General features: G+C 44.7%; 1 protein-coding gene and 1 long non-coding RNA gene across 4 annotated transcripts in view; one reads left to right on the forward strand and one right to left on the reverse strand.

Moving 5' to 3' along the window:
- MAEA (macrophage erythroblast attacher, E3 ubiquitin ligase) overlaps positions 1-1875 on the reverse strand; it is a 36178-nt gene extending 34303 nt beyond the window's left edge. For both annotated transcript variants that reach the window (XM_072804661.1, XM_072804650.1), the window contains exon 1: positions 1719-1875. In XM_072804661.1, the coding sequence (XP_072660762.1) occupies positions 1719-1787 (69 nt within the window). In that variant the 5' untranslated portion in view covers positions 1788-1875. The remainder of the gene's footprint in view (positions 1-1718) is intronic.
- On the forward strand, positions 105-9077 carry LOC140620423 (uncharacterized). Of its 2 annotated transcripts, none has more exons than XR_012020208.1 (3): positions 105-565; positions 5840-5945; positions 8482-9077. It is a non-coding gene; the product is annotated as an uncharacterized lncRNA (long non-coding RNA). The 2 variants fall into 2 exon arrangements; XR_012020214.1 differs by lacking the exon at positions 105-565 and adding an exon at positions 5010-5506.
- Positions 9078-13035: the final 3958 nt, after the last annotated feature.

Consider the following 13035-nt stretch of genomic DNA (forward strand, 5'->3'; position numbering starts at 1 on the left):
GAGAATTTGGGAGGGGGAATCCCTTTCTGTCTGACGTTGCCACTACCAGAAATGATAAACTGCCACTGTTCCGTCAGTTCCAGCGACAGGTCTGGTGGTGGGCTAAGACAACAGGTTAGAAATTAACGGCTCTTCCACGAAAGCCTCCTACTTATTTATTTAATTTTTTGTTGGGGGGAGGAGGCATAAACATCAATCCAAAGGATGTTTCATTGGGGGCCTCAGCTGGCATGATGTCATGGTTTCTCTGAGCCACAGGGTCTTCAATGAGTTGAATAAAAAGGGCCAACCACCTACTCCTGAAAGGGCCCAGAGGAGAGGCATCTGGTACCTGTCAGCAGGGGTGCCCTATCCTCCCTGGTCAGACAAGGCACAGAACACAGCACTGCTCGACCCGCTGGTCAGTGAAAAGCAGCAGCCTCACTTCTGCTTCCCGGTGACCACTGTATTGGCATCTTGTAAAGAGGACCAGCACTGCTCCAGGCAGCATGGACTCCCTCAGCTCACCCAAGGTGGCACGGGTGCTACAATCCCCACTGGACAGGAGTCAGCAATCTCAGAGCAGGTAAGCACCCTGCGGGAGGTATCCCAAGAAGCCATGAACACAGCGGGGTGGTCTTCAGACCCTGGCAGACGAGCCAAGTGCTCACAGCAGCCCCACCCCACCTCACCCACCACCACCTGTCAGCAGTAAGCTGGATAGGGATGCCGGGGTCTTCCAGGAGAAGAAGGAAGTCATGGTTCTCTTGGGAATGCTACGACCTTGATCTCCTAAGGACCTCGCTTCCAGGTGCTTTGTTCTCATCACCATCAAATCCTCTGCTAACCAGGTGGGGAGCAAGTGCGTCCCCTACTACTAGACACACATACTTCATGCTCATGCTAACTCAAGGCTTGGCCAAGGGGCCACCCAAGGTCACGCAGCCGGTAACCCAGTGGCAAGGGCTGTATTTCAGGTTTGGTATTGCTCCACGAGACGGGTTCCCAATGAGGTCGTTAGGTCCCTCCTCACAGGTTCCCTAATTAGGGCCTAGCAGCCAGCTCATCCACACCTGCTGACGTGAGCTTCCGGGGGACAGCTGGACACAGCCCCGAATCTCGTCGGCACGCTTGCTAGGCGCCGCGACCCCGCTCCCTGGAAACCCGGCCTCCACCCAGCCCCCGTCACCAGTCTGGCTACCGCCAGACATGTCACTCACGCGGGACACTTCGTGCCTTTTTTTTTTTTTCTTTTTTAAGGTTTAAGGGGCCACAATCGGGCTCCGCAGGGCGAAGCGGGGCGCCAGACGCGCTCCACGCCCTGCCACGAAGTCCTCGAAGGCCGGGCAGGCCATGGACGGCCCCCCCGCCACACCCGCCCGGCCCGCAGGCCCCCGGCCCCCTGAGCCCCGCCGCCGCCGGGGAGCCCCGCAGGACGGCCTCACAGCCCCCTGGACCCGGGGATGCCGGCCCGCAGACCCCCAGACCCTGGGCAAGCCGGCTCTGCAGCCCCTCACTCTGGGGAGCGCGGCCTGCCGAACCCTGGAGCCCGCGGAACTCGGGAGCCCGCCCCGCAGACACCCCAAGACCCTCTAGACCCCGGGAGGCCGCCCCGCAGACCCCCCCAGACCCCGCCCGGTGCCCCAGGCCCCACCCTGCCCCCCCTCCCTCCCCTTGTTCCCCCCGCGGTCCGCGGGCACTGGCCAAGCGCGGCCGCCCCCCCGGCCCGCAGACCCCACCTTGAGGGTCGGGTACTCCTGCACCTTCAGGGTCATGGAGAGCTGAGCAGCTGACTCCTGCACCGCCATCTTGAATCGGCCAAAACATTAGTGGGTGGGGGAAGCGCCGCGCGCGGCACGCCGGGTAGTGACGTCGCGCCCTCCGGCGGGGGCGGGGCGGAGGCGGGCCGGGCCGGGCCTGGCCGGCGCGTCTGCTCCAATCGCGTCTGCCCACCAGGCAGTGGCTGCGGAAGAAGGCGGGGCCGCGGTGTGCGCGCGGAGAGGCGTCCGGCCCGACCAATCACCTCTGGCCTGCCGTTCGTTCAGCCAATCAGCGGGAAGCCCGGCTGGGCGGTTTCCTCCTTGAACTCGCTGCGGGGAAGGACGGGCTCTGCGGCCGGGAGGCTCGCCCGGGTCCCTACGTCTGAGCGCGGGCGGTTCAGAGCAACCCCAGGGCTGGGGGCTGGGGGGTGGGGTGGGTAGTAGCCAAGGACTGACGAGGGACGCCGCCGTGGGGGCGGACAGGTTCCCCGAGGCGGCCTCTCCGGACAGTGGCCTTGATGGCGGTGGCCCAGGGGGGGAGGTGACCCACGTGGTGGTGGCCTCTGGAGGCAGTGACCCTCGTGGTGGTGGCCCTTGGTGGTCCAAGACATCTACAGATGGCCACCATAAATGTCAGCCAACTACTTTCCATTGGGCTGCATCACCGCAGAGTAGCAGCTGCTGGAGTACTAATAGAACCTTAGGCTTCCTATCAGGGGAGGAAAGGCAGAGTTTTTCTAACTGGTTTTCAGGCAAGAATCTCCCAAAGTAGAAGAAGGGCCATGTGCTCTCCGCACCAGTGGCTCATGGCCCTGGCATCCAGCACGGAACTCTAGTTCCTTTTCAGTCATTTCACATTTTATCCTTTCAAAATGACTGATACTTTCATTCCCCCTTTTAAATAGAAATGGAATTAGGTTTCATTAATCAGGTTTTCAAATTAAACCATTTCTCGTATTTCACACTCATTCTTGAAACAATTTTCTTCAAACTTCAATTCTTCAAACTTAAGCTTAGTGTTGGAAAAAAAAAAACAAAAACCAAACCTAACACCACACAAAGGAGGCTGTTATTGGAGCGGGAGCCACCATGACCCTCTGGCCCGTCCAACTGCCCCCCATATCATACTGGGGTGAGAAGCAGCTTCCTGTCCCAGATCAATCAAGTTCCTGGTACCTAGTTGCATCAACGTGAGTGAATTCATCAGGATAATCAGAAGGTGCTTATGGCTCCATACTACTCAAGTCTTCTCCCCATTGGTGGATAGATGCAACATGTCAATGCAGATTTCTGAAGTGTGTGAAAGTGAGAAGGAGGAAGATAGGTTCCTGTGTATGGTATATGCATCTCAGGAGACATCAGGAATGAAATTGGTATAAAACTAGGGGTGCCTGCATGGCTCAATCCATTAAGTGTGGGACTCTTGATTTTGACTCAGGTCATGATCTCAGGATTGTGAGATTGAGCCCTTCTTGGGGCTTGGGGCTCTGTACTCAGCAGGGAATCTTCTTGGGATTCTCTTCCTCCCTCTGCCCCTCCCCCCACTTGTACGCAAGTGAACACACACTCCCTCTCAAATATTTTTAAATTTTTATTTTTTAAAGATTTTATTTATTCATGAGAGACACGGAGAGAGAGGCAGAGACACAGGCAGAGGGAGAAGCAGGCTCCATGCAGGGAATCCTATGTGGGACATGATCCCAGGACCCCAGGATCACGTCCTGGGCTGAAGGCAAATGCTCAATCACTGAGCCACCCAGGCATCCCAATAAATATTTTTTTTAAAAACAAATTGGTGTAAGATTAGAAAAATGCGCCATTCTATGAGAGAATATATTTGCAAATGTCTTATCAGATAAAGGACTAGTATCCAAAATCTATAAAGAATTTACCAAACTCAACACCCAAAGGACAAATAATCCAGATAAGAAATGGGCAGAAGACCTGAACAGACATTTCTCCAAAGAAGACATACAAGTGGTCAACAGACCATGAAAAAAAAATGCTCAACATCACTCGGCATCAGGGAAATGCAAACCAAAACCACAATAAGATAGATACCACCTCACACCAGTCAGAATGGCTAAAATGAACAAGTCAGGAAAGGATAGATGTTGGCAAGGATGCAGAGAAAAGGGAACCCTCTTGCCCTGCTGGTGAGAATGCAAGCTGATCCAGCTGCTCTGGAAAACAGGTTTCTCAAGAAGTTAAAAGTAGAGCTGCCCTATGACCCAGCAATTGCACTACTGGGTATTTACCACAAAGTTACAAATGTAGTGATCCGAAGGGGCACCTGCACCCCAAAGTTTATAGCAACAATATTCACAATAGCCAAACTATGAAAAGAGCCAGATGTCCATCAACAGATGAATGGATAAAGAAGATGTGGTATATATATACAAGGGACTCTTACTCGGCCATCAAAAGCAATGAAATCTTACCATTTGCAAGACATGGGTGGAACAAGAGGATATTATGCAAAGCGAAATAAATCAATCAGGAAAAGACAATTATATGATCTCACTCATGTGGCATCTGAGAAACAGAGTATAGGGGAAGGGAAGGAAAAATAAAACATGAAGAAATCAGAGAGGGAGACCAACCACAAGAGACTCTTTTTTTAAAGATTTTATTTATTTATTTGAGTGTGTGTGCGCGCACAAGTGGAGGAGTGACAGGGAGAGGGAGAAGCAGATGACCCTCTGAGCAGGGAGCCCCACGTGGGGCTCAATCCCAGGACCCTGGGATCATGATCTGAGTCGAAGGCAGATGCTTCATGGACTGACCTACCCAGGTGTCCACTATAAGAGACTCTTAACCACAAGAAACAAACTGAGGGTCACTGGAGGAGAGGGGAGTGGGGGGACAGGGTACTGGGTGATGGACATGAAAGAGGGCACATGATGTCACGAGCACTGGGTGTTATATAAGACTGATGAATCACTGAACTCCATCTCTGAAACTAATAATACACTATATGTTAAATAAATGAATTTAAATAAAATATCTTAGAGAACACTAAACAGTAGAGAGCTTACCTGGAAATAAAAAGACAGTAATAATAAGAATGAGAATGAGAATGAGAAGAAGAAGAAGAAGAAGAAAGAAGGAGAAGAAAAGAAGAAGAAGAAGAAGAAGAAGAAGAAGAAGAAGAAGAAGAAGAAGAAGAAGAAGAAGAAGAAGAAAAAGAAGAAGAAGAAGAAGAAGGAGAAGAAAAGAAGAAGGAAGAAGACGGAAGAAGGAAGAAGAAGAAGAAGAAAGAAGGAGAAGAAGAAGAAGAAGAAGAAGAAGAAGAAGAAGAAGAAGAAGAAGAAGAAGAAGACCATTCTACAATTTTTTAAACTCTTAGCGAGGATAAAAAGGGAAACTACAAATTGTGATTGATCACAGATCTAATCACAGATCATCAGGGTAGTGGTGCTCTTGTCTAGTTTTAGGAAGTTGTTTTTGCATTTCAAGGAGAAACACTGAGCTTGAAATTAGCATGTACAGCTTTGGAAAACTATATTATTTAACTTAGGTTGTCTTGTTTTCAAATTTCAGGAATTTAAAAATAAAATACTATGTAACCAAAGGTGGTTTAGAATGGAGTCTGCAGGCAGGCAGGGGAGCTCCAGGCCCTACCATTCCCCGTCACCTGCAGATGCAACGGAGGAGATGCACTTGCACCTGGATGTTACCTTAGTAACCACTTTACTGTCCCAGCAGGAGGAAGGAAAGTTTCTTCCTCCACCAGCAATAGTCCAGCCAAGGAGACACTGCCACAGGTCAGCCAATGAGAGATAGTCACAGCCCAGTCAATGAGAGACTGCCACAGCCCAGCCAATGAAAAGCCATTACACTTTGAACTCTCAATGTACTCAATGGACTTTGTTTACAGCAGCCACCCCGCCCCCTTTCCTCTATAAATAGGCCTCCTCTGCCTAGTTCTCCTGACTCATCTGGAATTTTGCCCTGCCCTGCAGTCCTCTGCTATTCACGGGTTAACCCAGTTTTGCTGGGAAAATAGCTAGGAAAAATAGTTCTATTTTTAAGGTTAATACATTGCATTCTAAATTGTCAATGAAATAAATCCTCATCTTTATGCTCTTTCCCAACAGGAAACGCTATTTGAGCATTCTGAGAGACATTAAGTCTTCTCTGGAGTAACAGAATCTGCCAACTTTCTTTAAAAAATTGAGATATGTTGGACAAACAACATTGTGGGTAAGGCATACGGTGTATTGATTTAATACCTTTACATTGCAGCATAACTGCCATCACTGAGTTGGGAATACCGCCACGGGTCACCTAACTGTCATTTTCATTTCTTCTAGCGTTGGGAGCAATCCAGATTCAATCATAATACACTCTTGTTGTTTGTAGTGACTGTAATGTGTATTAGGTCTCTGGGACTGACTCACTAGTCCCAAGCATGTACCCTTAAAAGGGATCCCTCCCATTCCCTCACCCTGTCACTCCTAGGAACCATCACTTTATGCTCTGCTTCTATGATTTCAGCTCTTAGTTCCACGTATGAGAGATATGAATCATGAAGTATCTGTCTTTGTCTATTTCACTCAGCATAATATCCTAAGGTCCACCCATTGTTGCAAATGGCAGAATTTCATTTCCTCTCTTCTCATGACTCAACATATGTGCTTTATTCATTCATCCATTGATGGACATAGGTTATTTCATATCTTGACTATTGTGAATAATGCTTTCCTAAACATGGGAGTGAATATGTCTCTTTGATATCCTGTTTTCATTTCCTTTGGATGTATACCCATGAGTGGGATTGCTGAATCATATAGTTGCTCTATTTTTAACTTTTTGAAGAGCCTCCATACTGTTCTTAACGGTGGCTGAGCTACTTTACAGTCCCACCAACAGTGCATAAGGGCTCCCTTTTTTTCACATCCTCACCAACACTCGTCTTTTTGATACTAGCCATTCTTACAGGTGTGAGACAATATCTCATCATGCTTTTGATTTGTATTTCCTTGGTGATTGGTGATATTGAGCACCTGCTCATGAACCTGTTGGTTATTTGGATATTTTCTCTGGAAAAATTAAGTTTTGGTCTATTTACTTTCTCTGCTCATTTTTAAGCTGGATTGTTTGGGAGTCTTTGTTATTGTTGAGTTCTTTGTAGATTTTGGATATTAACCTCAAATATGTGGTTTACAAAAATTTTCTTCCATTTTGTAGATTGCCTTTTCATTTTATTGATGCCTTATTTTGCTGTGCAGAAGCTTTTAAGTTTGGTGATAGTCCCGCCTGTCGGTTTATTTTCTTTTGTTGTTTGTGTTTTTGGTGTCATAAAATAAATCATTGCCAAGACCAATATTGAGCAGTTTTTTTTTCCCAGTTTCCTTTTAGGAATTTTAGGTTTGCAGGTCTTATGTTAAAGATCAAGGCATTTTGAGTTAATTTTTGTGAGTGGTATGAGAAGGGGGTCCAGTTTCGTTCTTCTGCATGTGGTTATCCTGTATTCTCAGCATCACTTGTTGAAGAGATTACCCTTTCCTTACTGGATGTTCTTGTCTCCTTTATCAAATACCTGTTGACTGTATATGTGAGGTTTCTTTCTGGTTTCTCTATTCTATTCCTTTGGTTTATATGTCTATTTTTAGGTCAGTACTACACTGTTTTAACTACAATAGCTTTGTAGTATAGTTTCAAATCACAGCCAACTTTTTATAGAAGGATTTCTACTCAACTAGAAAACTCTCCATAAAAGGATCTTTAAGCCTCAGTTGTGAAGCATGGTTCCCCAAAATGCATTGGCCATAATAGCTGGCAGAAAACAGAGTAAAGGGTGTGTATAAGAAAATTCTAAACTTCTATTCAAGGGATCCCTGGGTGGCGCAGCGGTTTGGCGCCTGCCTTTGGCCCAGGGCGTGATCCTGGAGACCCGGGATCGAATCCCACGTCGGGCTCCCGGTGCATGGAGCCTGCTTCTCCCTCTGCCTGTGTCTCTGCCTCTCTCTCTTCCTCTGTGTGTGTGACTATCATAAATAATTTAAAAAAATAATTAAAAAAAACATTTAAACTTCTATTCAAGGTCCCTAATTTCTAATAGAAATGTACCAACTGAATGCTCTTGTAGTAATAGGAAATTCTTCTTTGGTTCATTTCCTAGACAGTTACACACAGAAAAACACCACTGCCCAATAGGAAATTTAAATAATTTATATATTTCGTCTGTTTTCCTAAAAGGCCCAAAGAAAAAAATGAGTGATATTTCTTCTGTTTTGGATTTTCTCTGATCTAAGAATTCAAACTGGTGTCGCTCTAGTAAAGAAACAAGTACTTATATCAATTTCATCTCTTGCAGTGGTAGGAGCTACAAAATACTGAAAGTCAAGCATTAAAATTCAGATGCACTCTGTCTACCTTTTGTCTTAAAACTATGATTATGTTTCATGTGAACTATGTGACTAAAATGTTATTAAATTGTTGTGTTTTTTTGTTTATTTGAGAGAGAGGACTAGCAGGTAGGGCAGAGGTAGAAGCAGACTCCATGCTGAGCATAGAGCCGAATGCAGCTCCCTCCCATGACCTGGGCCAAAACCAAGAGTTAGATATTTAACCAGCGCCACCAAGGCACCATTAAAGTTCTTGTATTCTTAAGAGTGCTTTAGCAATCACTTTTAGATCAAACAACTGTGTACATTAATAAAAGGAAACAACTACAACTGGACTCAAGACGCCAGAGGTGACAACTCTCATGCCTGCCTCTCCACCTCAATCATAGGATAACCATCAGTTACAGGCCTCACAGAAGAACCCTCACCAGGAAAGACTCACCAGCTACAGACCCTCCTGTAAGAAGCCCAGCACCCCTACAGTTCATCTGGTGAGAACCCTCATCACCCTGAACCCCTACTAGTCTCCAGGGGACCTTCCTTCAAACAGCCCCTCCCAACCTCCTTCTTCTACAAGAAATAATTTCTTCTCCTTTGTGTCTTGGACTTGCCTATTGTTTTGTTGTAGCACACTTGTCTCTGATTACAATCTGTTATTCCCAAATAAACCCATTTTGCTGGTAAAATAACTGGATGTTTTATTACTAATGTTAACATAGCTATCAAAATTGTCCACTCTAAGTGCATGTCAATTGTGAATAGAACATAGCAAAAGGAGACATTGGCTATTTATAAATATTAATGTCAAGTTAAATATGTTCCAAGTCCAACCTAGGATAGACAACTTATGCTTCCTAGTACTTCATGGGTTTCACTATCTGCTATTTTTGTGGGGGTGACACAGAAAAATCACAGTGAGACCACTTTAGACTGCATGTGTAGCAGATCATAATTTACCCTTGCATATTTTCATGTGTTTGGAGTATCTATGTGTGAGGGGAAGTTATTTTCTGTATTGGGGGAAAAAGCAGTATTACTGCACATGATCTCTCGACTCCCAGCTTCCTGTTATCTACTCCTCTTGCTGCATATGCATCTGTCCACGAAGTTTACTTTTATTTTTTAAAAAGATTTGTTTATTGGAGAGACAGAAACAGAAAGCATGAGCAGGGTGAGGGGCAGAGGGAGCCTGATGCGAGACTCAATCCCAGGACCCTGAGATCATGACCTGAGTGAAGGCAGACAAGTAGCCCACTGAGCCGCCCAGAAACCCCTACATGGTTAACTTTTAATACGTATATTTTTACACTATGTGAATTCTTTTTTTTATTTGCATTCCTGATGTTTAATGGTGTTGAGTATCTCTTTTTTTAATAAATTAATTTTTTATTGGTGTTCAATTTACCAACATACAGAATAATACCCAGTGCTCATCCCATCAAGTGTCCCCCTCAGTGCCCGTCACCCACTCACCCCCACGCCCCACCCTCCTCCCCTTCCACCACCCCTAGTTCGTTTCCCAGAGTTAGGAGTCTTTACGTTCTGCCTCCCTTTCTGATATTTCCCACACATTTCTTCTCCTTTCCCTTATATTCCCTTTCACTATTATTTATATTCCCCAAATGAATGAGAACATACACTGTCCTTCTCCGATTGACTTACTTCACTCAGCATAATACCCTCCAGTTCCATCCACGTTGAAGCAAATGGTGGGTATTTGTCGTTTCTAATGGCTGAGGAATATTCCATTGTATACATAAACCACATCTTCTTTATCCATTCATCTTTTGATGGACACCGAGGCTCCTTCCACAGTTTGGCTATTGTGGCCATTGCTGCTAGAAACATCGGGGTGCAGGTGTCTCAGCGTTTCATTGCATCTGAATCTTTGGGGTAAATCCCCCACAATGCAATTGCTGGGTCATAGGGCAGGTCTATTTTTAACTCTTTGAGGAACTTCCACACAGTTTTCCAGAGTGGCTGCACCAGTTCACATTCTCACCAACAGTGTAAGAGGGTTCCCTTTTCTCTGCATCCTCTCCAACATTTGTGGTTTCCTGCCTTGTTAATTTTCCCCATTCTCACTGGTGTGAGGCGGTATCTCATTGTGGTTTTGATTTGTATTTCCCTGATGGCGAGTGATGCAGAGCATTTTCTCATGTGCATGTTGGCCATGTCTATGTCTTCCTCTGTGAGATTTCTCTTCATGTCTTTTGCCCATTTCATGATTGGATTGTTTGTTTCTTTGGTGTTGAGTTTAATAAATTCTTTATAGATCTTGGAAACTAGCCCTTTATCTGATACATCATTTGCAAATATCTTCTCCCATTCTGTAGGTTGTCTTTTAGTTTTGTTGACTGTATCCTTTGCTGTGCAAAAGCTTCTTATCTTGATGAAGTCCCAATAGTTCATTTTTGCTTTTGTTTCTTTTGCCTTCGTGGATGTATCTTGCAAGAAGTTACTGTGGCCGAGTTCAAAAAGGGTGTTGCCTGTGTTCTCCTCTAGGATTTTGATGGAATCTTGTCTCACATTTAGATCTTTCATCCATTTTGAGTTTATCTTTGTGTATGGTGAAAGAGAGTGGTCTAGTTTCACTCTTCTGCATGTGGATGTCCAATTTTCCCAGCACCATTTATTGAAGAGACTGTCTTTCTTCCAATGGATAGTCTTTCCTCCTTTATCGAATATTAGTTGACCATAAAGTTCAGGGTCCACTTCTGGGTTCTCTATTCTGTTCCATTGATCTATGTGTCTGTTTTTGTGCCAGTACCACACTGTCTTGATGACTACAGCTTTGTAGTACAACCTGAAATCTGGCATTGTGATGCCCCCAGATATGGTTTTCTTTTTTAAAATTCCCCTGGCTATTCGGGGTCTTTTCTGATTCCACACAAATCTTAAAATAATTTGTTCTCTCTTAAAATAATTGACTCTCTGAAGAAAGTCCATGGCATTTTGATAGGGATTGCATTAAACGTGTAAATTGTCCTGGGTAACATTGACATTTTCACAATATTAATTCTACCAATCCATGAGCATGGAATATTTTTCCATGTCTTTGTGTCTTCCTCAATTTCTTTCAGAAGTGTTCTATAGTTTTTAGGGTACAGATCCTTTACCTCTTTGGTTAGGTTTATTCCTAGGTATCTTATGCTTTTGGGTGCAATTGTAAATAGGATTGACTCCTTAATTTCTCTTTCTTCAGTCTCATTGTTAGTGTATAGAAATGCCATTGATTTCTGGGCATTGATTTTGTATCCTGCCACACTACCAAATTGCTGTATGAGTTCTAGCAATCTTGGGGTGGAGGCTTTTGGGTTTTCTATGTAGAGTATCATGTCATTGGCGAAGAGGGAGAGTTTGACTTCTTCTTTGCCAATTTGAATGCCTTTAATGTCTTTTTGTTGTCTGATTGCTGAGGCTAGGACTTCCAATACTATGTTGAATAGCAGTGGTGAGAGTGGACATCCCTGTCTTGTTCCTGATCTTAGGGGAAAGGCTCCCAGTGCTTCCCCATTGAGAATGATATTTGCTGTGGGCTTTTCGTAGATGGCTTTTAAGATGTTGAGGAAAGTTCCCTCTATCCCTACACTCTGAAGAGTTTTGATCAGGAATGGATGCTGTATTTTGTCAAATGCTTTCTCTTCATCTAATGAGAGGATCATATGGTTCTTGGTTTTTCTCTTGCTGATATGATGAATCACATTGATTGTTTTACGAGTGTTGACACTATGTGAATTCTTAATTAGTCTGTCTTGTTCAGATTGTGTATGTCATCATATATGACAGTCTTGTAACTATTGTGTGATTCATATGTTCCTATAAAAATACTGCTTTTATTTAAAAAAAAGATTTTGTGTATTTACTTATTTATTTAGGGAGATAGTATGCATGCATGGGGGTGGGCAGCGGCAGAGGGAGAAGGAGAGGGAGACTCCCAAGCAGACTCACTGCTGAGCTTGGAGCCCAACATAGGGCCAATCCCATAACCCTGAGATCATGACCTGAGCTGAAATTAAGAGTCAGATGCTCACCCCACTGAGCCACCAAGGTGCCCCAGAGATACTGCTTTAAAAAAAAAAAAAAAACGGAACTACCACACTGAAAGGGGTGACATATCCCACATTTTAGTGGGTGATTGGTTTATTTATAGGATCTTTCAAAGGAATACTGTTTAAAGAGAATTATGGGAAGATGGCAGAATAGGAAGCACCTATAAATGAGAAACTGTCTCCCTACTTGGACACAGTTGCAGAGGCAGAAACCCTCTGATGAAACAATTATTTTGGACTTAGGAGTCTATTGAAAGCTTGGCCTTTCCGGGCTTGGATGGTAAATTGCAGCTATTTTTGATCAATTTCAGCTCTTAGCACAATTGCAGCCACTCATCCCCATCTTCCGCCCTCAGACACACAGCAGGCAATCATCTGTTTCTGGAGCACCATGCAGGAGCCAGAGTGAGCCAAAGACCCTGTCCCCCAAATATCAGGGATCTGTGCTCTGATTGCTGACTAATCTTTCTAATAACAGAGATGCAGACAAATAAGCAGGCAGCCATTATTGTTGCCTCTCCCCATAATGTTGCAAGATACCTCATTCAAGCTAAACAGACTTCCAGGGGAATTCAATGCCAGCTCCCTTCCCACCACTTCACTTTTTCTTTTTCATTGTTTGATAGCCAGGTATTAAAAACAACTGTATATGAGGGGGGAAATTAGAAAGTGACAATGCATGTCCAGGGAGGGGCTCAAAAAAGACCTGACAAGATCCAAAGTTACACCTCAGGCTGATCCTCAGCACAGCAATCAAAGTAAAATAAAAACAATAATAAAACCAGTAAATCCTAGGGTAGGGGGAGAATTTGATTTCCAGAGGAACCACATTATTAAATCCAAATATTCATGGTTCAGTGTTCAATGAAAAAAATCACAAGGTGTTAAAAA

Source organism: Canis lupus, chromosome 2 (genome assembly GCF_048164855.1).
Source record: "Canis lupus baileyi chromosome 2, mCanLup2.hap1, whole genome shotgun sequence".
Classification (NCBI taxonomy): domain Eukaryota; kingdom Metazoa; phylum Chordata; class Mammalia; order Carnivora; family Canidae; genus Canis; species Canis lupus.